The sequence below is a fragment of the Pseudonaja textilis genome, chromosome 3 (assembly GCF_049901715.1).
Source record: "Pseudonaja textilis isolate UNSWEBS1 chromosome 3, rPseTex1.2, whole genome shotgun sequence".
NCBI lineage: Eukaryota > Metazoa > Chordata > Lepidosauria > Squamata > Elapidae > Pseudonaja > Pseudonaja textilis.
Genome location: NC_141992.1, coordinates 129784984 through 129812247, shown reverse-complemented (window position 1 = coordinate 129812247; position 27264 = coordinate 129784984). Strand labels below are relative to the sequence as shown.

The following is a 27264-nucleotide window of genomic DNA, read 5'->3' as shown; positions in this document are numbered from 1 at the left end:
CAGAACTGGTTTCAGAGGTAAAGGAATGTACCAGGATACCAGTTTAGTACAGTATTCTTGGAAATGTCTCCAATCTGTTCCCTTCAATATTACTTTTTCCTGATTTTGATCGCCTTCTGTTTTCCTGCAAATTCTGCATACCGGCTCTAATGTGACCCTTTTGAATGACAGAGAACAAGCCTGCTCTACTGCCTCTATATTTTAAAATGGTATTATTTGCAAACCTAAAAAAGGAAAAATGGCCATTTGTATGAATATTTATAATTAGACAAATCAATTAATGTGGAAGTTCATAACATGCTTCAGAATATTTCAGATTTTTATATTTTAAGAAGTGGCAGTGGAAAAATATGGAAGAGCAAACATATACAACTATATAAGCAGATAATATATCTAAGTAGTCTTCCATGTGAGACTCCTGAAAACACAACTTATATATTTTTAAAAATATAAGTAGAGTAATTCTTCACTGTATAACAATGGAGAATGAGGGTTCTCCCATCCCTGTGATAGTAACTTTTTTACAATTATAATCTTGGTCCTCTGGTTACTTTTCTTATCATTAGTCTTCTAAAATAATTGGATTCCAAAGCCATTCAATTTTTAAGACATGCCGAATATGCTAATTCTAAGGTAGCTCATAAAACAAAGTTCCCAACAGACAAACCTGACATTCATTGATCCTAAACAAAAGATATGCCTTGTTATTTAAACTTAAATCTGGAAGATTATATTAATTCACAATTGGGGCTTCCTGAGTGAAAGATGAGAAGCAAATTTCTCCAAATAAACTCCAAAACTATGTTCAATTTCCAAAGACATTTTACAAATATATAAATATAGATTATTTTCTGTGACAAAATCTTTTTTAAATGCATACTAATTTTACACTATAAACTTAAACTGAGTTCAGCTCATATATCCAAACAACTGCTATTTCTGCCAATGAATAAACAAAATTTGAATTCAGCCTGATCTTCTTGAAATACACTGCAAGACATTTTCAATACAAGTTATAATCCATCAGAACTCTTTTAAGTTATGCTTCTTCATATAATCGCACATGGTTTATAAATGATGGCTATCCTCATCCATAGTTTGTTTAGCATGTCATTCAAAGACGGATGAAAGAAGCAACATAATGAGACTCTGGTATGCTGCTCGCTTGGTAGTAAGTCCACACTGGGTCAGTACTATATCTACTCAAAAAGAAGCTACCATTTAGTGAAATATCTAACAACCTTTAAATAACCATATAAATGGCTCAAAACATATTTGATTAAGAAGAGATTTAGTACTACCATGCTTTTTTACCTTGCGGGAAAGCTTTGTAAGCGATTGTAAGCCATATGTAGTATCTTCAGGTGAGGATGACCGGTTAACAAGGGGACACTTTTATCTGTGAGGTGATTGTTGGTCAAATACAGTTCTTGTAAAATACTATGGGTCTCCTCTGAAAGAGTAGCTGGAGGTAACATTTCCAGTTTGTTGGCAGAAGCATTCAAGTACCTTAAGCTGCAAAAAATTATTAGGGATAACTTTAGGTATACATTTTCAATAACCTTTTTAATGTTTTAGTAGCACTATTGCTGGAAATTTGTTTAGAATTGCTCAACCTTTTTCCTACCTTCATCAGAGGTAGCCTTACTATCAAAAAAAGTGTAAATTGACAGAAATATGAGACAGGAACCTCCTATACAGATACAGATCCCAGGGATGTAACAGGGCAGCCAAAACAGCTTTATTCTGTTTGGCTTACCACTATTTTAATAGGGTTCTCTAGTTAAGCATTTTCATTTTCTTTTAAGTGACTGATTGATACACACTGATTGAATTATTCATCTGTTTAAGAGAACTGATAAACAAAACAGGTACAAGCAGTGAGAAGAGGAGGGGAAGAGAGGAGAGTATGGCCAAGTGTAACTGGACACACAAGAAATTTGTCTCCAGTGCATAAGATTTCCGTGTAAATAGCAACGTATGATAAATCATGATCATAATCATAAAATACGAAATACAATAATCATAAATCCTAAGACCCAACATTTACTGATAGGATATTAAATAAGCAATCAATATAAATCATAATAGGATATTAAGTAAAAGCAATCAACGAAAATCATAAGCAATGAAGTTATTATAGACGTAAGAAACTAAGGAAATAAGTAATGTTTCAATAGACACAAATGATGTTACTGAGGGGAAAAAAGTGTAAACAGCCAGTTCTGCTTAGTTTCTTAGATCCTGAGTAGTGCTTTGCTTTGCTTTAATTTTCAAAATTCTCAGCTGCCATAATGCAATCAGAAGTTTAGGAAGGACAAATTCTTCAAAAAGTTTTAAAAGCAGTAGACCCCTTGGGCTTACAAAGGTTGGGGCCATCCAAATCTCAGGTTTCAGATGCAAGCGTGACCCACCTAAACATACTATTGGAATAAAAGTGGCTTGGGAAACAATAGGTAATATTAATTAGGAAGAAAGCAAAGGAAGAAAAAAAGAATTAAGCATTTGCTGCTCTGCACCTGTTTTCCACCAACTATATCTGATCACTGGACTCAAGTAGAGAAATAGAAATAATCTGGTCTTTGTTTCTTAAAAGAAAACTGTTGGAATAGTAAATTGTGAAGAAGATGAGATACATTTCTAATTGTCTACTACTGGAGAGAAATCCTCTATTTTCAGGACACCATCTGCTTCAGATAAGCAGGCTGATTGCCTGTAGATCCCTGATGAGATATTTCCATTACCCTAACATGGAGATTTTTGCAAAATGTGTAAAAAACATTTCACTTCACTGAATGAAAAGCATGCTGACCGCGTATTTGTCCATTCAGTGAGAACCGAATGAGAATAGCTAATTAACAACTCCAAAGACGATTTGCTGAGCACAATAATTTCAGGATGATAGTAATAGAGACTATCATATGCCTTTATTTTAAATGTGTAGAGTCTGGAAATATTATTGTATATTTGATGTATATTTCCTTTTAGATCCTGAATGCAAAAACTAAAAAAAGGTCAAGAAATCTTAATAATCAATACCACAGATTACAATGGAGTAGATCCTGGAAAGTATGGAAATTTTAGGAAATTTGCATGGGCAAAGGACAATACTATATTTTAAACCACCTTGAGTGTTGTCTGTATAGTGACAGGCTGCAAAGTCATTTAGAAGCCATAAATATTAGTCTTCTCTTCTCTTACATCCTCTCTTCCAGCTACAGAACAACAAAAGAATTTAATTTAACATCTAGATTTTAGCCATCTGCTCTACAAATAAATGGCCCAAGGGATAAATGGCATATTCCCACATAGGCACTAATGATGCTGTTTAAGAAGTAACAAAAAATGAAGTCAACCCTACTATGAGTAATCCTAGTCTTCAAAACACCTCTACCTATAACTCACAATCATAACATCTCAAGCATAAATCCTTAAGATCCATGAAAAATATATTTCAGTTAACTTCAATCCTCCTTGAAAATGTTGTGGAAAAAAATGAAATATTTGGAAAGAATGTGCTTTAAAATAAAAAGCTGATGTTTCTTCCTCTTGAAATCTTTAACTGTAGAAAGATCAATTTTAAGTTGAACTAACAGGACAGAACATTTATTCTTTCAACAGGTAGCTCAAAAGCTGACAAAAATTGAACATCAAATTAAAAGACTTTTAAATTTCTTTGATGCCATAATTTTAGAGCTGCAGGCTACAATTAAAAAGCAACTCAGTCTATGGATTAATTGATCATTTTATAATTCCTGAAATTTCTGAATATAGAGTATCAAGAAGTAATGGATGGAAACATATCACAGAGAGATCCAACCTAGAATTAAGAAGAAATTTCCTGACAGGAAGAACAATTAATCAGTGGAATGGCTTGCCTTCAGAAGTTGTGGGTGCTCCAACTCTTGAAGTTTTTAAGAAGAGATCTGACAGCCATTTTTCTGGAATTCTACAGGATTTCCTGTTTGGGAAGGGGATTGGACTAGAACAGGGGTCGGTAGCCTTTTGGACCTCAGGGAATAACAAATTCATAATTTTAAATCCCATGGACCAGAGACCCTGGGAAAATCCCCCCAAAAGCCTGCAGGAAAATTCCCCACCCCGTTTTCCTACCGATCAATCATTCTTTATTTGGGACCGCAGAATACCATCTCCAGCTCCGTTCCCGGGGTGGGTGGGGGAGAGAGGAGAGGAGGGAGGAGGGAGGGAGAGAGAGAGAGAAAGAGAAGAGACAGAGAGAGACTTTTAGCTTCATGCAAGGAAAGCAGCAGAAGCAGCAGAAGTCATTCTTTCTCTCCCCCCAACTCTGCCAGAAATGAGTCTTTGTGAGACTTGTTGCTCCAGAGCAGCCTCTTGGAGCAGGATGCCTTGCAGGATCCCAAAGACTCATTTCTGGCAGAGTTTGGGGGAGAGAAAGACAGACTTTTGCTGCTTTCCTTGCATGCAGCCAAAAGCGTAAGAAGAAAGAAGCGGAAAGAAGCAGCCCGGTGGTTAGGCAAGGTGTGCGGGGCACGTGGGGCAAGTTCTCCCCTCCGCCCTTTCCCCACTCCCCTCACTACCTTGTGTTGTTCGCAATGCAAGTGATGCAAGCCTTGTGTTCCTGCGGGCCATGTGAGTAACCTTGTATTCCTGCACAGCCTGGATTAAGTGCTTTGGGGGTGACATTTCTCTACGGACCATCAACATTTTCTCACAGACCACCACTGGTCCCCAGGTGCTGGTTGGCAACCACTGGACTAGAAGACCTCCAAAGTCCCTTCCAACTTTGTTACTCTGCATAGATAAGCATGAAGGCCTGGAGCACTTTTGATCAATTTCAAGAAATGAAATTACTTTAAGAGGTAATGCCTAAAGATTCCTATAAAATAAATGTATATAGTTAAGGAGAAATTGATTTATCCTGATTCTGCAAAAGGAAAAATTCAGAATCATAAAGAGCAAACCTTCCCCTATTGTAACTGAATGAGCCAACGGAAAGAGGCTTACTTTAAGCCTTTAAGGAATCAGTTTTTACTTAGGGGTTTGAACACTAGATTGCATCTGGCTCCAGAAATGTTGTAATGTTCTAAATATATTTGATAACTTGCTATTTTTAAAATAAAATTAAGAAAAGAACATTTTATGAATACTATCTTTTACTAAGTTAACTATTAGTATTATAATATATTGTATAGATTGGTATTCTTTAAACAGAGATAGGTGATTGTATTGTTAATATCTCTATAAAAGAAAGTTGCAGTCACCTTTGTTATATTTGGCAGTTGTATTTTCTTTGGGACTTTTAATGTGCTTTGTCATTCTTTTTCCTTTCACGTTACTTTGAATTTTAATGCAGATGTTGAAATTTTAATAAAGATATTATTAAAAAAAGAACTTTAAGGGATGGTTAATTTTGCTATTTCACTCTCCATAAATAAATGTTTGGGGGATTAAGAGTGTATTGCCTGATGTTATTTACTTCAGTTTTTTTAATTTAAAAAAAAAACACATTTCAATTAACCACAGAAGTTACACAACTTGGAAATTATGTTTATACTGTTCTATTCTCTTGGTGGATTTTTGGATTACCTGTCAGCTTTTAGCAGCAGATTAGATGGCAGCTCCACAAGTTGGTTGTGTTGCACATCCAGGACCTCCACATGAGTTCGTTCAATCCTCTCTGGTAGCCTTGCCAACTGATTGTGTCCGGCAAGTAATTTTCGCAAGCTGATATTGCAAAATAACCTTAAAACATATGAACAGCAGTAAAACTTACAGCTCTAATTAAAGCAAGCTATTTCAGAGAAGCTGAGAAAAACTTCAACAACATTATGAGATGGGGGTCCAAATGTAGCCAAACCAGTCACGGTGAGAATGAATCTATTAATTAAAAATAAAGAGGGAGGAATCAATGTACAGGTAGTCGTCAACTTACAAAAAGTTCACTTAGTGACATTGCAAAATTGCAACAGCACTGAAAGATGTGATATATAACTGTTTTTCAGAGTTGGAACCTTTGAAGCATCCCCACGATCATGTAATCAAAATTCAGATGCTTGGCAACTGGTTCATACTTACGGCTGTTGCTGTGTCCCAGGGTCCTGTGATCCCCTTTTGCGACTTCCTGACAAGCAAAGTCAATTGGGAAGCCAGATTCACTTAACAACCGGGTTACTAACTTGCCAAGTGCAGTGATTCACTTAACAACTGTGGCAAGCAAGGTTGTAAAATGGGGCAGAACTCACTTAACGCATGTTTCACTTAACAACAGAAATTTTGTGCTCACTTGTGGTCGTAAGTCGAGGACTAGCTGTACTTTTTCACATAGGTAGTCCTTAACTTATGACTGTGATGGACCCTTACTGTGACAATTGCAACTGACTCAAATTTACTACCTCTTTTGCGGCAACTGTTAAGCAAATCTGCAGTCTTGAAGTGAATGCCATAGTCATTAAGGGGCGCTTTTGTTGAAAACTGGGAGCAAACATAAGTTTTTGGCAAAAATGTCAAAAATTGTGCTCACATTATTGCAAGATGCCATAAACAGCTGTAAATGTGTACTGAGCAAACCGACATGTGGCAACATGACCAGAGGAGGACAAGGTAGCCATGAGAACTTTGGAACCAGGTTGTAAGTATTTTCTGAGGGGTCCATCGTAACTTCAAAAAGTCACTAAGCAATTTGTTGTAAGTCGAGGACTACCTGTGTAGTAGAAATTTTTCAAATGCAAATATCCCTCCAGATATTTTTCTAAGAGGATAAGTGGTCACCCATGTTTTCTTTGGAAATTATATTGAACTTTCAATAATATCCTGAAATCAAAAGTATATTTTATGACAGACTACAACAAGCATCATATCTTTAAAAAAAATGATGCTCTTGAGGTTGGGGAAAGATGCATGACCTTCTTTAGCACTTCTGCTTGGAAATTTGAGAGATTGCTTTGTTTACATCTGCATAAAGAAAACTGTTCTGGCTCAATGACACTCCATGAAGAAAACATTAAACAAAAGAAAAAGGAGAAAAAGAAAAAACCACATGGAACACAGTTCTCACTAAGCAAGCTAGAAACGAATTCAATACAAACAATTCACTACTTTGCATACTGTTTCTGGTTGTTTTAAAGGTAGGACCCACCTAGCGGGAAGTTCACATATGTGGTTATGGCCCAGATCCAGTACTTCTAACTTTCGGCTATCACAAACCCATTCTGGAAGGCTCTCCAAGTGATTTCTGCACAGAAGGAAGACAAACGGGGAAAAAAAGATGACAATATGATTAAGGAATGTTTACATATTATATCACATGTGGTTTAAAAGGTACAGAAATATTAGATGCCCTGTCAGCTGCAGCACACAGCACTTAGGCAGCTGAGATTGACTGCAGCTACATGTGACACGCTTATAGAATGGCAAACATGGATTACCATGAAGCATACGGAATAACCCTTAAAATCTTGAATTAACCAACCTTGCCACATAATATTATGTGTTAAACCACAAAAATAATCCCTGATGCCAATTTATATGAAGACGGTACCTTTAGCGAAGAGATAGATAGATAGATAGATAGATAGATAGATAGATAGATAGATAGATAGATAGATAATGGAACATTTCAAAGCCACCCTAATGGATAAAACATCATGTGCAGTATGTAAGTATGCACATTTTCTCATTCAGCAGCTATTTTAAAAAATATCTATTATTCCCACTCTGTCTCTTTTGCTTCAGTCTCTCTGGAACAGACTGAGGCATACAATTCACTGACATTTAGGAAGTAGTAGCAAGCCGCAGGAACATAATGTGGGCTTAGAAATGTCCCAGGATCATTTTCTTGTAAGTCATGGCACCAGCTGCATATACTGTATATATAAAACATGCTGACATCTGTATTACAGATAGTACTTGGGTTATGAGGGGAATTGGTACTAAAATTTGCATTGCTAAGCGATGTGCTTGTAAAACTTGATGTCACCTGACCACGTTGTTTAGCAACATCAATTCTGGCGGTCCTGGTTGTTATCATTAAACAAATTGTTAGCTGGGAATCCACCCCCATCTAAGCCACTTCCAGCTTTGGTCCCTTCCAACATTGAGCATTGGTAAGGTATAGGACTGCCTCCACTTTAACCCTCTTCACCTGCCTATCTTCCGCCCATCACTGTCCTCTTAGCCACCTACTCTGCTGCCTCTGACAGCCTTGCCTGCTGGCCCTGCTGCCCTTGCCAACCTTGTTGCTCCAAAATGATCTTCGTTGTCTTCTTCATACTACTGCTGAGGTGCGCCTGGCCTTTCGTGAGGCAGCTACTGGCTATGCCCTGCCTGTTTCCTGAGGCTGCACCACTCCTTATCTAAATGTGGTATGGTCTTCCCATGAGATTTTGGAAGACAGGTACATGAAAGAAGGTCACTGTACTGGCACAAAAGGGGGACTCTTCTAACCAGGGATCTTAATTTATGAAAGAAGGCCCTGGCTGGGATGATGGAGAGGCCCCATTGGCGTCAGTGTGAAAGATGGCAGTGTAAAGAAGGTCTTATCCAGTGCAGTAATGGTTTGCCGTGTAGCAGTGTCCGCAGCAGGTGGGCAGAGGACCAAAAGGTGGCCCAAGTGGGTCCAAATTTTGTTCATGTGACTGCAGGAGGCAGGAACTTTTGAGGACTGATCGTAAGTCTCTTTGTGCCAATTGTAATTTCAAACAGTCATTGAACAAATGGATATTAAGCAAAGACTACCTTAGTCAACATCATCAGACATGGGAGATGGGAGAGTGAGATTTTTCTTTCACCCAATAAGCTCCTACATCAAAGATTAGTAGGGCAGGGTTTGTAATATCCCTATACTAAAGCAATAAAACCCCAGAGTTAAACACAACAATGCAGTTTAGAAAAATTGGCAGTTTCATATGAAATCACACAACTTGCAAAATCTTCTTAACAATTTAACTCTCAGGGCCATATTATTAACCTACTTTCTACTCTGAACAGTAAGAAGAAAATCTAATTACTTATGTGGTAATATGGATACTGGGTTCAAAGTTGTGGCATCTGCTTAGCAGCTCAACAAATCAGAAGTAAGTGTAATGCAGAAAAGAGGAGTCAATGCGTTGAGACTGTATTAAAAATCACTCAAGTTTATACAGAAACACTTGTGACAATCTCTCTTCTAAGAAAAGAAATACAGCAGACCAAATAAGTTATATACGATATTCCAGGGTCCCAGGAAAATTCACGTAATCTCTTCAGTCAAAGAGATCACTTGATTAATAGTCTTTAAGTGCTCCAGTTTCTTCTCATGTTTCCACTAATAACATTCAAAACCAGTATCTTTCAAAGATATGCTTACCTAGAAACATCCAAATAAGTTAGATAATTTGGAACTGGATACACATCAAGGTGAACAAGTTCTGGAAAAGAAAGACAAAGATTGTATTGCAAAGATAAATTTAATTTCAAGCTACTAAAAGTAGACCACCTCATGTTGTCCCGGTTTATTGAAACAATAATACAAATCATAGCATGCAGGACCAAATACAAGGAGTAGTCCTCAATTTACAACAGTTCATTTAGCAACCGTTCAAAGTTACAACAGCACTGAAAAAAGTAACTTATGACTGCTTTTCACACTTATGTTTTTCATACTTTCACACTTACAGCTAGCTGCAGCATCCCTATGGACACGTGATCAAAAGTCAGGCGCTTGGCAATTGACTCATATTTATGACAGCTACAGTGTCCCTGGATCATGTGATCTCCCTTTGCGACCTTCTGACAAGCAAAGTCAATGGGAAAGCCAGATTCACTTAACAACCATGTTACTAATTTAACCACTGCAGTGATTCACTTAACTGTGGCAAGAAAGGTCATAAAATGGGGTAAAATTCATTTAACAAATGCCTCACCTAGCAACAAAAAAATTGGGCTCAATTGTGAGTATAAGTTGAGGACTACCTGCTATGTACACTGGATCACATACTGAAGCAAATGAACAGTTAAAGACAGCAAATATGAATCTAATAAAAATAAACATTTTAACATTTGAAGACATTTTACTCAGATAGATGGGATTTCCTTATTTGCCCTTATATAAAATATGGCTCTGTTGTAAAAAAAAAAAAAAGTATTCATCCTTTATTTTGTAAATTATAATTTTGCTTTAACAACTGTAATCCATAGTGTGTGTTTTGGGAGTATATTAAATATCTTTCTTCCCAAGAGCTCTAGGATATACCTCCAAGCAGTAAGAAAAACTGTATTATGGTTTTATCACTTCACAAATGCTATAGTTGGTATAGCTCTGTGATGATGAACCTATGGCACCGGTGCCAGAGGTGGCATGCAGAGCCCTCACGGTAGGTATGCGAGCAGTCGCCTCAGCTCAGCTCTGCTGCGCATGCATGCATGCGCCTCCCACCAGCCAGCTGGTCTTCAGGTCTCTGCCAAACACACAAGAGGGTGGGGCACATGTGCAGGGGACGTGTGGCACATGCACAGGTCAAGATACGTGTGTGGGGAATGGGACACATGCACAGGGGACGTGCATATAACTAAGCTGGAAAGAAAATCGCTTCACATAGAAAATTAGCTTCAGTAGATTTAATCCGGTGATGACACCAAAAAACCCCTGGCTACATTTTAAAAAGCTTCTCTAAATGGTCAAATGTCAGGCAAGAACAAGAAAACTTTCTCCTAGTAGTCATTAGAGACGAATACATGGGGTGGAGCAGGGCACTGCAGACAGGCAGAAAGAAAACGGCATTCTGATGTTATTCAGCCCTTGATTTTGAGCTATATCCTTCTCCCAAGAGTTAGCACTCTTGACAAGTGGTTTTTTTGTGTGTTGTTAGGGAAATGGAGGTGCATTCAATCATACAACCCTTCATTTGCAGAGTCTGCATTTTGCAATACTATCCAGGCACAAATTCATCTCATTTGTAAGAATTGAGCCCTCTAGATAAATAAATAATCTCTCACTTGATAACTTTGAACTGTCACTAAATGAACTGTTGTAAGTGGAGGACTACCTGTACTACGTTTACTTCTAGACACTGAAATGTCATGACTCCCATGTCAAGCTTTTATCATGAGTAGTAGCTGTAACTGTTTTTGTGCACTAATCTATAATTATCTTTCACAGTTGCAGCTCATCCATTCATCTAGCTCAGGACTATGCTGGCTGAGGAATTCTGGGAATTTAAGTCCCCAAGTCTTAAAATTGCCAAGTTTGGAGATCTCTAGTCTAGCTACTATAAAAATGATTATTTCAACAAGCCTGATTTTTGCTACTACTCAGTTTGCAATCTGCCCAACTGTATGTTAGGTGTATTGGAGATGGAGGCAGATGATTTAAAATCAGAGGATTTTTAAAAGAATCAGTCAGGGAATGATCGGCTGTGAATCAATCACAACACAGGCCATGAAGTTAGGATTTACCTCTAGATCAATGGCTAGGGAAGTAAAAAAATAGCAGGAGAAATGAACTACTGTTGCACAGCATAAGTATGTATTTCAACCAACCAATCAGGATTTCCAACTAAAGAGAGCTTCAAGATTTGATGGAAATCTTTCCCCCTCCTACTAGTAGTAATATTATACAAAACAGTAATATGCATAATGTACACAAACTGTGGGGAATTTTTTCCCCAAGATATAACATGTTTGACCCAAATTTAAATTTGAAGTAAATTTAGTAACTTTTCCAGCTGTATCCTGCTGTTTGCTTTCAGCAAAAAAAACCACAAAAGGGCCTGAAATATTATTCAAAAGACAAGCATGTATAATTGTTCTGAATCAGCTTCTCAGCACTGTCACTCATCAGTACAGTGACCATAAACCTCTTATTATAAAGAATTTCATAAAGCTGTCCTTTACATTTATTTTTCAAAAATTCACTTTTGCTCTTTTTTAGTCAGTAGCATTTATTGAATAAATGATACTACTTAATGCAGAATCTTTCATGTTCACGTGAAAAACATAGAAACTAAATTGTCTTTTTAAAATAAATTTAAATACACTGATTTTAGATATTTTGGTTAAATATGGGTTTTGTAAAGGTTTTTTTTTATTTTCTTTGAAGTTTCCTTTGTAAAGCAAAGTTATAAACAATGACATTTTTATCTTTATGAACCTCATTCAAATTTGCCCCCTTTTCTGGCTTATCCTTCATTTTTTTCCCAAGGAAATATGGCCGCCGTACTCATAAGTCACGTCAGTTGCTGATTTGGTCCTAATCATTTTAAACATCAGCAATAAACTGTCAGCAACGAAACAGTGGCAAACCTTGGAGCTCTCAAAATGAATGTGAAAGGATAAAGATAGGTGGGAAAAAGGAGTCAGAGAATCAATCTTTTGTTAACAGGAAGGTAAAAGGAAAATAAAATACTGGGGCTGTTTCAGATCAATTCAAAGTCTAGAAATCTAGAAGTTCTCCCTTGGCTTCTGCTGAATGGCCCCTTAGCAGAGTATATTGCTAGCATGAGAAAACTCTGTATGCGTTGCTAAACTCCATGGGAAAAAAGTATTGTGCAGATCAATGCTGCTTAACTAGCTACTAGCAATGGAAGCACTTCTCCTTCTATGTATTCAGTGCAGGAGTCCTCTGAAGCTGTCAGCCTTACTAGGCAGGCCAGATAGGAAACAGATGTGCTAAATCTATTTTAGGGTAAAGCTACATTAACGGACTCTTGGCAGTAAAAGTACAATTCTCCTCCTTTACAGCTTAGGAAACTAGGGAGGGTCTCTTCTGAACCTCTTTTCCCACTGACTATCAGGTTGGAATTATGCAGTCTGACCGTTGCCCGGTAACTCTTTTCAAAGAAGCTGAACTGGCTGGTGAAAGAAATAGATTACTTTCAAAAAGTGGAAAAAGAACAAGAAAGTGGAAATGTGGCTAGCAACATGAACCTGTGGTATCAATATAAATGGAACATAGGGAAATATTAAGGACTCTAATGAAAAAGAACTGATATAATGTGCCCTCTCAACTTCAATTAACCAAATCTGCAGATTAGAATATTATTATTCCATGGAATAGGTAGTCCTTGATTTATGATCATTTCTTTAACATGTCTTGTTAAAACTCACAACATGTCCTTGAAGTTACAATCACTGCAGCATCCCTGCAATCACATGATCTGAATTTAGGAACTTGGCAACCAGCCTAAGATATACAACGGTTGCATTATCTGTGGTTACGACCTTCCCAGCTGGTTTCCGACAAGCAAAGTCAATTGGAGAAACTGGATTTGCTTAATGACAGTGGAATTCACTTAACAATTGTGTGATTCACTTAAAATCAGCAGTGATTTGCTTAATGACACGGGAAAATAGTACTAAAATTGGGTCTGGTCACATGACAATATAATTAATAACCACATCACTTAGTGACCAAAATTCCAATTCCAATTGTGGTCATAAGTTAAGGACTACTTGTATAAAATTTATATAGGTCTCTACAGCAGGCCGGTCACTTTCTTTTATCTCATAAAGAATATATAGATTTGTGAGACAGTCTGGGAAATTTAAAACTTGCATTCAAATTCCAAGGATTTACACTTTACAACACTACAAAAGGGCCTGTAAGCACCCTCTACAAGCTTCCAAAATTCTGCTGATAAATGTTTTATGTAAAGCCAGATGGTTAAGGACTGAATTCATCCACAACTTAATATTGCATATAAATCCAGTGCAAGAAGAATAGGCTAGGAATATCAATTCCTATTTGAACTACCTTCAAAGTAAACATACCATTTGAAGTGGCATAAAGAGCTTTAAGTAAGTATCCACTGATTTTGAGGGTTACCAGCTGGTTTCTTTCACAGTGCAGTATTTCAATGTTATTGAAGATGGTTGCATCTAACTCTCCGAGCTTATTATCCCGAAGATCAAGCTGTGTCACATGATGTAGGAAGTCACTCTCATCTCCCATCAATCTTCTGATCACATTTAACCTGGGATAGAAATGGGAAGGAAAGAAAAAAGAGCTGGGATCAGTTATTTAGCCTCTTTTTTTTTTAGAAGGCTAGAAAACAAAATTTGGCTTTTAATTTATCAGTTCCACGTATCCTTGGCCAAGAAGACCAAGTTCAATTTTTCTAGTTATACTAATGCCCAATTATTTTTAATACCATCCAAGTCAAATGCCCTCTCCAATTAATTATCCAATGCTCACTTTAATGTTCCAAGGCAAATTATCAAGTCTCTCAAATACATCTTTAGTGTTTATCATTTTTTGTCATAACGATTTTAAGGACTATAGTAAAGTGATGGCTTTCTAACTTGTCTCAATACAAAAATGTATGGAATTAATATCTGTTGAACATTACTGGCATATGAAGGCACATTAACAAAGTTTTGATGATTCAATAGAGATTATCCATATTCACAACAACTCCACATCAACTTTAGGAATTTCATCAGAAAATGCCAATATGTATAGAATTTAAAACATTATTATAAGTTCCTTTAAAGTAAAAAATGGCAAATAGAGTAAAGAGAATGAATAACATTCAAGTTTTCTACTGTTGGCAAAGCACTGTGTGAATATACAGTTATCTTAAAAATAAAGTACACCCGCTTTGAGTTCTATAATTTTATTTATTAGGATATGGTAAAAATAATCTGGTCCTTAGCATGGCTTTTTTAAAAAATAAATGATGTCATATGTTGTATCTGAGGTTGTATTTACCTACTTTTAGGAATCGTTAAGCACCAGTTGATTTTTACTATGTCCTGATACATAAAACCATAGAACTCAGAATGTGTACTTTCTTTTTCACATGACTGCATGTATATAGTGACAATATCATGATCCAAAGCTCATTGCTGAAAGAGTAGGACAGATCTGATCGGACAAAGCAGTTCATACTGAACTCCAAACAAACAAGCAAAGAGAACTTGTGACTTTTTACATAAATAAAAATTATTTGCAGAAAGCCATCAAACTGGCCACCTGAAATTTCTCTGAATTTTAATTCTCAGTGGATGACTAAATTGCCTAATCAAAACACTGCTTTGATATAAAAAGAAAAGTTATAAAAAACTAAGAAAACAATTGTATCGTATTAAAAAAAATTGCATTTTTTTTCTAAATTGTAACACATGTCTTCTTTATGAAATCAATACCCACTAGTAAAAAAGAGTCAATGGTGCTTTAAGAAGCAGCTTATTCCTGCAACCAGAAAAATAAATTGTAGCACTTCAGCAAAAATTGTGGAAATAAAATGATGCAGTCCAATCTTACTGACAAATTTTGGGCAAATTAATATAGCTCCAATTATTTCAAGTTCAAAACTGCCACTGCGTGTATAACCATTCCCTCAAAATTAAATTAAAATAATATAACAGGAAAGAGGTCCTACACAAACATAAATAAGGGAGAACTGCCTGGTCTGTTATCATATCTATGTTCTGAAAAGTTCTGAGTTTCTGATTCTTTACAAATTTCCACTAAACACATTTAACCACTAATAAGGAGCTGCATAATAATTACATTTTAACAATAGTATGAAATAATATTTTAACAATGAGCTACATTAGCCTTCTCTGTTCTCATCTTTTCCAAAGTTTTCAACAATCTTTCCAATTGTCTCTAGTCAGAGGTCAGAATGAATTTCTAAGCCTATTTGGAAGTCAAAGTAAAGGTAAGGTAGTCTAAAGCTTTGGCTAATAATGAGAATTCCCACAGAACCAATTCATCATGACAAATCTATCATCAAAGGAAAGGAAAAACAACCCAGGTGAATTAATAGCTAACTAAATAAGTCAGTAAAACTCAATTCGAAAAGTAAATATTTCTGCTTAATACATTTCTCAATTGAAAGTACAGACCATTTAATAACAGCAAGTTCTTGCCATAAAGTGATGAATTGAATTAAAAAATCAGCTGAAATCATATGAATAAAAAAGCAAGGAAACTAACAAGGTACAGTAATTGGCAAGGAATACACTGGCTGGAAAGTTTAGTTCATATGTTTCAAAGTATATACTAATCAGAACTATATCTTGAAAATAACTTTTTTTTTTTTTACAAAACATAAATCCATCTTGGCTTGCCACCATTAATTAAAATAGTCATTTAACATTTGATACATATCCTTTTTCTCAGAGATGATTACTTACCTTAGATCTATATGTTTTATGTGTGGCATTTTCCTTAGTATTGGCAAATTTAGTGTCTCCATACAATTTCCAGACATGCAGAGTTTGTCCATGGCAGTCAGTTTCTCCAGGACTTCAGGAATGTCACCGAATTCATTGAAAGAGAGGCCTAAATAACTAAGCTGATGCATCCTTTCCAACTCAGCCGGAAGGCTCTGGAGAAAGTTCCCATCCAACAAGAAGGTCTGTAAACTTTTGATAAGAAGGAAGAATAATTTTTTTTTTAAAAAAAATCACTTGTGAAAACTTTAGGTCATTAATCAATCATTTATGTTATGATTCAGATTGCTTTTCAATATCAGGCTCAAGATGAAGGTCTAGATCAAGGGTATCAAATTCGATTACGTCACATGATGTATCACGACTTCGTTTGCCTTTGCAGAACTGGGATAGGCATGGCCTGTGCGTGATGCATCCGGCCAGTGCGCTGCCAGTTTGACACCCCTGGTCTAGATCAAGGATCTCCACTCCAGCCTTTTTATGAGATGGGACAGGTTGCAGAGCTGGGAAGAAAGATGATTATTCAGCAGGATCCATTCCAGGTGTTCCTGCTCCTCAACTAAGCTCCCAATCAGTCTTCACATTCTCTCTAGAGTGGTTCTCTTTATGGGAGAAACCCACTAAGCCTTCTGTAGGCACAGGCCATATCGTTTTCTCCACAACCAAACAAAGTTTGAAAACCACTGGGGAAAGCTGCCATGCCTGAGATTCAAACCGCTTTTACCATCTTTGGTATAGACCTACTTGTTCATATCTCCAACAGCTGCTGGTATACTTCTGAGTGCATTGCAGGACACATTGAGCTCCGTTAAAGTTGGAATGCTGCACACCGCCAAAGGGAAATCTCCTAAATGATTGTTGGAAAGGTTTAAGCTCCTCAGCTTACTGAATCTGGAACAGAAAGGAAAAACCAGAAAAGGCATAACAGATGAATAAAAATAGTATCATAGGAGAAACATGTAACTTGGAATAACTTAATACAGTTGAAAAATCAGCCAATTATTATTTCTCCTGGTACTAGCCAAAGAGGCGAGGGTGATTTCCATTGTTGACTCTTTATTAATCTTTTATCACTTATAAAAGCTGTAGGCTTAAATGAAAAAGGGTATGTGCAGATGTTAATTTTGTACCAAGTAAGGCAGCAGTGATCAAAATGCATAATGCTCAAGGGTACACTAAAAGTCCCAGAACAATCCCAATAAAATCTATAGCCTATTTTAAGATAGCACATACAGAATTTTTAGAGTCAGTTATGTAGAAGCTTGCCTTGCATGGATACTCTTGGAGGTAAATAAAGACTAAAAATCACTCAAGCTCTGGTCATCTCACACGTGGGACCATTGCAACACACTCTACATGGGCATACCTTTAAAGAGTATTCAGAAGCTACAGCTGGCACAGTATGTAGCTGCAGAGATAGTTCTTGGGGCTCCTAGGGTTACACCACTGTTACACCACTGTTCTGCGAGCTGCACTGGTTGCTACTTTGCTTCCGAGTCCAATTCAAAATGTTGGTTCTTACCTTTAAAGCCCTTCATGGTATGGGTCCAAGTTATCTAAGGAACCATCTTGTCCCAATGGGATTTGCCCACCAATGCACACACGAATAGAAGGGACATGCTAAGGACTTTGTTGGTCAAGGAATTCTGGCAGGGGAGGGGGGACGGACGGGGACAGGACAAAAGCCCTTTCTGCCATGGATCCCATGCCCCGAAACATCATGCCTCTTGAGGTGAGATCGGTACCCACCCTTTTGACCTTCCAAGAGAGTCTGAAGACCTGGTTCTGGCCAACTGTCCCAGACCCAATAGGGGCATGTCATTCTGGATTAAAACTATGTCTCCTTCCCACGTACATCTTGCTCCCTTCCTTCCCATCTTTGTGAATTTTAAATTTAGTGTTTCTATTTATTGTTTTAATGTTTTATATGGTGGGTTTTTCTGATTATAAGCTGCCTAGAGTCACCTTTAGGCAAGATGGAAAGCAAGTTTAATAAATAAAATAAAATAATAATAATAATAGCAATAGTTTCACAGTTGCACAATTGGTCAAAATTGAAAACATTATGATTGGTTGAACAGATGTTTAGACAGGATTTGGCATTTTAACCCACCTATCGAGTCCTTTCCCCAGACCTGGGATAGGCAGAAGTTGTTTTTTTGTTTTAAAGGTATCATCGCAGGATGTAAGCTGTTTCAAGTAAAGCTGCCTTTTGCTGTTATTTTTCATGGTTCCAACCTGTCAGATGTTACGATTGGATTTGGCATTAGATGGTTCTCAACTTACAATCACAATTTGGGCCAGAACTTCCATTAAGTGATGCAATCATGTGGTCTTTTAGCTGACCGGTTTTGCTACGGTCATTAAGCAAATCACTTCAGTCAAGTGAATCACACAATTATTAAGTGATTCTGGTTTTCCCCATTTTTACCCTATGACTTTGCTTGTTGGGTGCTTCCTGGGCAAGTTGCAAATGGTGATCACATAACCCTAAAAGTTCTAACGGTTGTAGATACCTTCCTGTTGCCAAATGCCTGTATTTTGATCACATGACCATGAGGATCCTGCAACAGTCATAAATCAAGAAGTTCTGCGCATTAAGGTGTAACTGCTCACTCTAATCACTACTACTAATTCAGTTACAAAATACTGTACAATTCTCCCCCCTTCCCAAGTTTTCTTCTGCAACCATGGGACAAAAAATATATTTGATTTTTAAACAAAAACTCAAGGAACTGTTGCTATTCAATGGTTGTCTGAGCACCTCAAGGCAGGATTCATGATTGGGAACGTAACTATGAATTTACACATTCCCTAGATTCCCTCACCCCAACAACTGCCTAAGTTGGGAGTATTAAATGAGATAAACATTCTTTGGGCAAAAAAACATACTGCACGGCTCATCAGAAACATACTGCAAGCTTCATTAAAATGAGTACCTCATCATTAAGTTTTCAATTAGTAGCACTCGTTAAAAAACAATTTCTTTGTGAGAAGTTTTCTACATAGGGTGACTCGTTTTCTACAAATTGATTTCATAATGTTTTTAAAACCTCTCCTTGAAACCTACCCAAGAAGAAATAATCCTTTTAATCCTTCTCAAAAATTTGTGTAGTTCAAACCTGCGATAGCATCCTAAGAACAGTTTGATTTCAAGTAAAAGTGGAGAAGTAGAGGAGGCTATGAAGAGAAAGCTGGAGGATAACCAAGCTCAGGACTGTTTCTGTAGCCACATTCCTCAAATTACCTAACAACAGGGATTGTGAGGTGTGTCACTGAGATAAATGGCTCAATGAAATGATTAAATGGCCCAACAGTACCAGGTTCAGAGGGAGAAGAGGTTCAAAGTTCACCAAAAGGTTTTATTTCCTTCATTAAATCTCACATGATGAGGGAATTAATACATATATGCAGTGAACAACCGCAGCATCAAGAAAGCACTTTGAAAAATCAGCCATCTGAGGGGGCTCTCTTAAAGTTAGCATCCTTTCTTCCCAACTTGACCCCTTTTCGGTCACAGAAAACTAGGGCAAACATGAAAGGAATAGAGTTCAATGCTAATGTTTAGAAAAATCCTAGGAAAAAAATGGAGCAAAAAAATATCTCTTCAAGAGACCAGCCAGATCAGAGAAATACAATCTTTCTAGCTCTCAGGAGAAGACATTTAGGAACCTCAGGAAATCACAATTTCAAAATAGTTTTCATAGGGACACAGCTAATAATCTGTAATAATCTTTTACTTTTAATTAGGTGAAAACCAAGAGAAACCCCTCAGAAATGGTTTTCACCAGATATGTGCCAATATGATATTTCCAATAAAACTATTGGAATCCACCTGCCTTGAAATGTTTGCTTTTGATGGATCTATTACTTGGAACCCTGACACTCCATTTCTTGGCCAAGGGAACCAGCACCGCCCAAAGACATTTTCTGTGGTCATGTGGCCAGCCTGGCTGTACGCCAAAGATACAAACGTGCATGCTTTCAAACTGCTAGGTGGCCAGGAGCTGGGTCAGAAATGGGAGCTCACTCTGTGGAATGGTGCTTGGGGCTCGAACTTCAGCTGTCAGCTTTGCGATTGAAAAGCTCAGTGTCTTTAACCACTGAGCCATGGCGGCCCCTTTAAAACTATGGAGCAATGCACAAATTTGTGTGTCATCCTTGCTTATATTGCTTAGGAAGTTGCTAAATTGGAGAATGAATGGATTTGAGTAGTGGAGTAACATGAATACTTTGAATAAAATTGACAAAGACTAGTTTATCCTATTCTAGTGCTTTGTTGGGACTAGAAATACTAGAATTTCCAACCATTTTGGGCAATATATCTTGTTTTAACCTGATACTACCGAGTTTCTCATATAATAAGGCCGGGTCTTATTTTTTTTTGAGCCCCGAAAAAATGGCTAGGCTGTCTTTTCGGGGGTGACTTAATTCTCCCCCCCTTGCATCTTCAGGCGGGCGGGCAGCGATGGCTTGGATGTTGACCTCAGCATTGGTGGGGCACTTCATATTGGGGTCAACGCAGGCAGCACCATATCCGGGTGTGCAACAAAAGTACTTCCTAACGGCAAGCCCCCCCACCATCCCCCCCCATTTCGCATGTTTTAATATAGGCCTTAATTTGGGGGGAGGGGCTTAATTTCATTTCATGCCTATAAAACATGCTGGGACTTCCTATTGGGGGAGGCCATATTGTTGGAGAAACCGGGTAGATTGGGGAAGACTGCAGTACATTGATAAAGAGATATTTGAGTCACGGGTAAGATGTGATATTTTCTGACATCTTAAAAGACTATTCTTAAGCAGCTGTCATGAAAACAACCAGAGAAGAAGCAATTAAAGATAATCCTGCACCTATAGTGAAAGATGTGAGATTTACTGAATTGACTGAAAACAGTGATTTGTGTCATCAAACTAGGGATTAGAATGTTGAAAAGGTAAACATCGAGATTAGTTTTCCACCCCTCACATAATACAGAACTTAAAGGTCATTAAATGACATTGACACACGGAAGATCTACAACAAATGATAATATTTTTATAAGAGTTCAGTTCTGAAATATTCCTAGTTTAAAATAATAACATCCAATAAAACAGATTGCAAAAAAGCAATAAAACAGATTGCAAAAAAGCAAATGGGGGTCACGAGGAAAACTGTCATAGCTTATTAGAATCTCTAATGTATAATGTTTACTGGAGATACAAGTGAGAAAGCGTTATTGCACTATGCTTACAAGTTTCCCCTTTAAGTGTAGTTGACCAATGCGGAATAATAAAATTTTGGATTATAAGGCCTTTGTTGTTTTCCTTTTAATGCATTAAAGGCATTTTGACCAAAATATTCAGTCCATCCCGTGCAGATTAAGATCCATATAAATTAGAAGTTTTGCCCAAGTGTTTTGTGTGTGTATTTTTGTGTGTGTGCATCCTCAAGCCTATGAGAAAGCTACTCTCTTTTACACTGAAATTTCAAGACAGACAAACACGTTGGGATAGAGTTGATTGTAATGCTTCACTTTAACATGTTATTTTCCTTATCGCATCAGGGTTAGGGTTACTAAAAGATAAAGCTCAAGGAATATAATATACTGCAACAACAAAAGCCTAATTGCTTTCTTTTTGAAGCAGACAAATCACCACAGATGAGAGATGAAAGCAGGAGTCCATCCAAAGTGCAAGTGTTTTCTCTCGAGACAACAGAACCTTTGTACTTATGACAAGAACAGTCTTACAATAAGAAAGGAGAGTGGTTGGATACAGGAGGCATTGTATTTATGTAAGTAAAATGAAACAGCACAACAGGGATTATTTTATTATTCAGCTGCAAAAAGATTCCCTTGACCAGACATACACAATCTCTAAAAACAAGACATTTACAGAACAACGATTTGTGACGAGATCCAGCCAAGCTGCACTACTGAGCTTAGGTCTAAAGCCAAGCCGCCAATCAGCTGCCCTCTACTTTATTGTGTACTAGTAAGTATGTTCCCTCAATGGAGAAGAATAAGTTGTCCTTTTATGTGCACACAGTACAAAAGCTCCCTACCTCTCTGAGAGCACACCTTCCTACTGTGTTGTAGCAATTCAAAAGAAGTGTTTTAATGTAGCACAATTTTCAGTATCTTTAGTCCAAACTGGCAACTCTAAATCGGGAAAGCTATGGTAGTTAACACATTTCGGGCATGAAGCTTTTTCATTAGAAAGCTGCAGTCATTGTTCCTTTCACAAAGCATATACATCACCGCTATGAGCATGGGAAACATGCATGCATTCACACGCACAAAGGACAGCTTTGTGGTTGATATCTTTTAACGCTCGATATAGTCACAGAATGCAGGAGTTGGGAAATACATTTAATCCAACCCTCTGTCCAAGGAAGAATTAATTACTTTGTTAAATAATAATTTTTGAACCTTACATTTAAAAATAAAAGAATCAATACAAATAAATAGAAAAAAACAGAAAGACAAAATAGAAAGTGCAAGAAAGATAAAAAGTGACTTCCCCCTTCACAACGGATATAGGTAGTCCTCGACTTACAACAGTTCATTTAGCAACTGTTCAAAGTTACGATGGCACTGAAAATGTGACATGATCACTTTTCATATTTACAACCTTTGCAACATCCCCATGGTCATGTGATTAAAATTCAGACAGATAAACAGACAATCAGAGTTGGAAGGGACCTTGTAGGTCATCTAGTCCAACCCCCCGCCCAAGCAGGAGACCCTACACCATTTCTGACAGATGGCAGTCCAATCTCTTCTTGAAAGTCTCAACTGATGGCGCTCCCACAACTTCCGAAGGGAAGCTGTTCCATTGGTTGGTTGTTCTCATTGTCAGAAAGTTTCTCCTTATTTCCAGGTTAAATCTCTCCTTGTTCAGTTTCCATCCATTATTCCTTGGCTGGCCTTCGGTTGCTTTAGAAAATAGCTTGACCCCTTCCTCTCTGTTTTGACGTTTGACAACTGATTCACATTTATGACTGTTGCAGTGTCCAGGGGTCATGTGATCACCTTAAGAACCGTATTACTAATTTAACAACTGAAATGATTCACTTAACTACTGTGGTAAGAAAGGTCTTAAATGGGGCAAAATTCACTCAACGAATGTCTCATCTAGCAACAGAAATTTTGGGCTCAGTTGTGGTTGTAAGTTGAGGACTACCTGTAAAGACAATATTTATCACCTACTCTTAAAATACAACAAATATCTTTTCTTCTCTTATCTCATTTCTTACCTATAAATAAATTTGTAAAACTCAGTCCTGACAGCAAGAGTCTATTAAAGGTTACCAGAGATAACGTATCCATTTTAATTTTGATCAAAAATCCTAAAATATTTCTTCTTTTTACTTTTAATGAACTTAAATTCTTACTCCTGTCCAATGGTATCCTACAACTTGATTTCTTCTTATTTTTTTCTCCGTCACTTTCTCCAAAATTTTTCAAAAACCTTAACAGGTCTCTTTTGTAAATCCCATATAAGAAAATTATTCCAGGTCACTCTTTTAGTTGGTTAAGACATCAGCCGATTTCATTTGTATATCCAGTATATCTAGCATCTCCTTCCACATTATTTCCATAATCTGTCATTTTCAAATCAGTTTCAGTCCTATCCAGAAAAGCCTGCTCCTCTTCCATATCATCTTCCAAACACGGTGTCTATAATGGCCCACATGACACATTTAAAAAAAAATTAACTTCTGGGTTCATTGTTCACAAATATCCTTCAATATGTCCAATGTTAAATTATTTTGCTCCATTCTTATTAGTAAGTCAAATCTAAATGTTGTTCTACTTTAATTGTAATATTTCATTTCTTTAAAAAAAATGGCTCCTCCAACCAAACCTAACAAAAACAAAAGTAGCCATATTCCAAGCCAGCAATAGTTACACAAAATTACCAGCCTTCCACAAAGTTAGAAAACAGTATTTTACAAATGTAATAACTCTCCGAAGTACCTCGGGGTAACACTGGACAGATCACTAACCTTCTGACAACACCTGATAAAAACAGCTGTAAAATTGAAAAGTTGCAACACTTTACTGAACAGACTGGCTAAAACGTCTAGAGGTATTGAAACCTTACTTGTCCATACACCCTACAAACAAGTCTTGGCTTTGGTTTATTCCAGAACTGAATATTCTGCCAGTGTGTGGCTTAAAAATGTCCACACCCAAAAGATCGATCTCCAATTCTGCCAGACAAATGTCCTGACCACCTCTTGAAACAGGGTCGGATGGAGGCGCCACTCTGATTGATCAATCGTGGCCCTGCTTAGCCAGTCTGCCTGTGTATTTGAGAGGCCTGAAATGTGCTCTGCTCTGATGGAAAGTAGGTTGCTCTTGCCCAACGACACAAGTGCTCCGCTTCCCGCATGAGATTTCAACTGTGTGCCCCTCTGTTTGTTTATGTGAGCTTTGGCTGTTATGTTATCGGTCAATATTAGTATGCGCTGATTGCGTACGTGTGGAAGGAAGCTGCAGAGAGCCAGGTGTACTGCTCAAAGCTCCAGCCAGTTTATGCTGCACGACTGTTCTATGGCGGACCAGCGGCCTTGGGTTGTGAGCGATTGAACGTGCGCTCCCCATCCAAACAGGCTGGCATCTGTGGTCATGGTAAGTCTGTGTGGCTCTTTGAAGAGGCAGCCTCTGTTGATGACTGGTCTGGTCCACCAGTGGAGAGATATGAGGACCTTTGATGGTACCTTGACCTTGTATTTGGAGTTGCTTCGGCCAGAGTGCTGGTACGGGAGCAGGAACCACTGGAAGGATCTAGTGTGGAGCCGGGGCCCAAGGGATGGTAGATATACATGAGATCATCTTGCCTAACAATATTGATAGTTCCGCTAGGGACACCCTCTTTAGACCCTTGATCTCCTTAACTAATTGCTGAATGCTATTTAGTCTATCTGCTGACAGGTAAACTTTGCCTTCCACCATATCTATGACTGTCCTCAGATGGGTTAACCGAGTTGATGGTGTTAAATGATCTCTTTTTCCAATTTATTAAGAACCTATGTTGTTGTAGGGATTGTAATGCGTTCTGAGTATCTCTGACTGCTTGATGATCAGAAGATGACAAAATCAAGATGTCATCAAGATAACACTGGAGTCGTATGGGGATATCACGGAGATGAGCAGCTAGCGCTGCGAGTATCTTTGTGAAGGTCCTGGGGGCAGAAGCTAGTCCGAAAGGAAGGGCTACATATTCGAAATGGTGGTTATTATAACAGAATCTCAGAAATTTATAGTGGGAAGGCCGAATAGCAATATGTAGTACACCTCCGTCAGATCTTTGGACGTAAGGACATCCCCCTTTCTGATGCAAAGTAAGATAGATTGCAGGGTGTGCATTTTAAACTTGAGATATACTAAGAAATGGTTAAGACATTTCAGATCCAATATTGCTCTCCACCCCCCCAAACTTTTGGGAACAACAAAAAGATGTGAATAGAAACCTCGCCCCCGTTGATTGGTAGTTACTGGTTGGATGGCTCATATGTCCAGTAGATGATGGATAGCTGTTTCCATAAGATTACGTTTAACCGGATCTCTGGAAACAGGGCATGACATGAAAAAGTCTGGGGGAGTGGATTGAAACTCCAGCACAAGACTAAATTTGATCGTGTCTCTGACCCAGGAATCAGACGTTGAGGAGTCCCATTGTCCACGAATAATTTAAGGCGTCCTCCAATGGGAGCCGGGTCCGGGGAGTTATCTCGGATGCCAGAAAGACCTATTTCCCGCTCCTCAAAAGGATCTCTTAGATTGGCCACCCCTTCTGTTCCTATCCCCGAAATCGGACCTCTCTGGCTGTTGCCCTGGTCTGAAAGATGAGGGTCTCTGGTATCTGGGTGAGAAGAATCCCTGATAAAAGGGTTGAAAGGATCCCCTCCGAAAGGACTGAGGGTTTCTAGAATCTGACTTCCGAAAAAGGAAAGGTAGAATTTTCTTTTTGTTTCGGGTTTCAATTAGCAGCAGGTTGAGGGCAGGGCCAAAGAGTCTGTCTCCCACAATAGGAGATGAAGCCAGCTTGCATTTGTGCTTAATGTCCGCTTGCCAATGTTTTAACCATAGTAAGTGTCGTGCTGTGACATATGAGGTAATGGCCCTGGCTGAAAACTTGACTGCATGATAAGTTGCATCAGCTGAGAATTCAGCGGCTGCTATAAGTTTTGCAATATCTTGGTGCACTCTAATGTTGGAATTAGGGATATGCTCCCGTAAGAGATGGAGCCACCTAAGAGAAGCACAGGTAAAGAAGGAAGCGGCCATGGCCGCTCTGATGGCCCATGTGTCAGACTGATGGGCCCTGCGTAGGGCAAGCTCGGCTCGTTTTTCCTCTGGCTTTAATGCCTCCAGCGCTTCACTGGGAATGGAGGACGAGGACGCTAATCCCATTATAGATTCGTCTACCATGGGAGTATTCAACAATTTTGAGAAATCAGGGGCCAAATTAAAATATTTCCTGTCATATCCCGTGGGGGCAGGGTACACCGCTGCAGACGCCCACTGTTTCTGTACCAGGTCTGAAAACATGTAAGGAACTGGAATCACATCTGCCTCGACTACCAGTTGGTTGAAAATTAGATCTTCTGGTCCCACTTCTGAAGGAGTTGGAGTGGTAGAAGGGGCCGACTTGTTCAGGCGTGCAATGTTTTTTGCCTTAAACAAAAGTGATCTGAATAGTTGTGGGCAGAATAAGCCTGAAAATACCAGTTGATCAGGAACAAGGCCCTCATCCTCAGACATCCCACTTTCTAGGGGGTCTGCTTCTGACAGGGCCGGGTCACTGTCTTGTATTGATCCTGACCCAATCTGTTCCATTTGATCAATGTGATCCACTTCTTCTGCCTCCTCCTCCTCCTGCGGCCCCTGGAGGGGCATGTCCCCCTGAAACTGTATCTGGGTATAGTGTTGCTCCGATCTAGTCAACAACCTTAGAGATTGAGAATCATAGTCAGTGGTTACCGGGTGTTCCCTGGTCAGAACTGCAGGTTGAAGACCTGCTACAATTCCCTGGCGGATTGCCAGCTCCATCCATGCCTTCATTCTCTCTTGAACTTCCTCTGGAAGAATGTCGTCCTGTCGAAGACCGGCAGCCATCGGAGTGAATATAGCT

General features: G+C 38.3%; 1 protein-coding gene across 1 annotated transcript in view; it reads right to left on the bottom strand.

Moving 5' to 3' along the window:
• PHLPP1 (PH domain and leucine rich repeat protein phosphatase 1) overlaps positions 1 to 27264 on the bottom strand; it is a 165702-nt gene that overhangs the window by 23671 nt on the left and 114767 nt on the right. The window contains exons 5-11 of the mRNA XM_087930763.1: positions 16882 to 17028; positions 16099 to 16329; positions 13726 to 13928; positions 9326 to 9386; positions 7118 to 7213; positions 5569 to 5724; positions 1315 to 1515 (exon numbers count right to left, since the gene is read on the bottom strand). Of these exons, the coding sequence (XP_087786889.1) occupies positions 1315 to 1515; positions 5569 to 5724; positions 7118 to 7213; positions 9326 to 9386; positions 13726 to 13928; positions 16099 to 16329; positions 16882 to 17028 (1095 nt within the window). The remainder of the gene's footprint in view (positions 1 to 1314; positions 1516 to 5568; positions 5725 to 7117; positions 7214 to 9325; positions 9387 to 13725; positions 13929 to 16098; positions 16330 to 16881; positions 17029 to 27264) is intronic.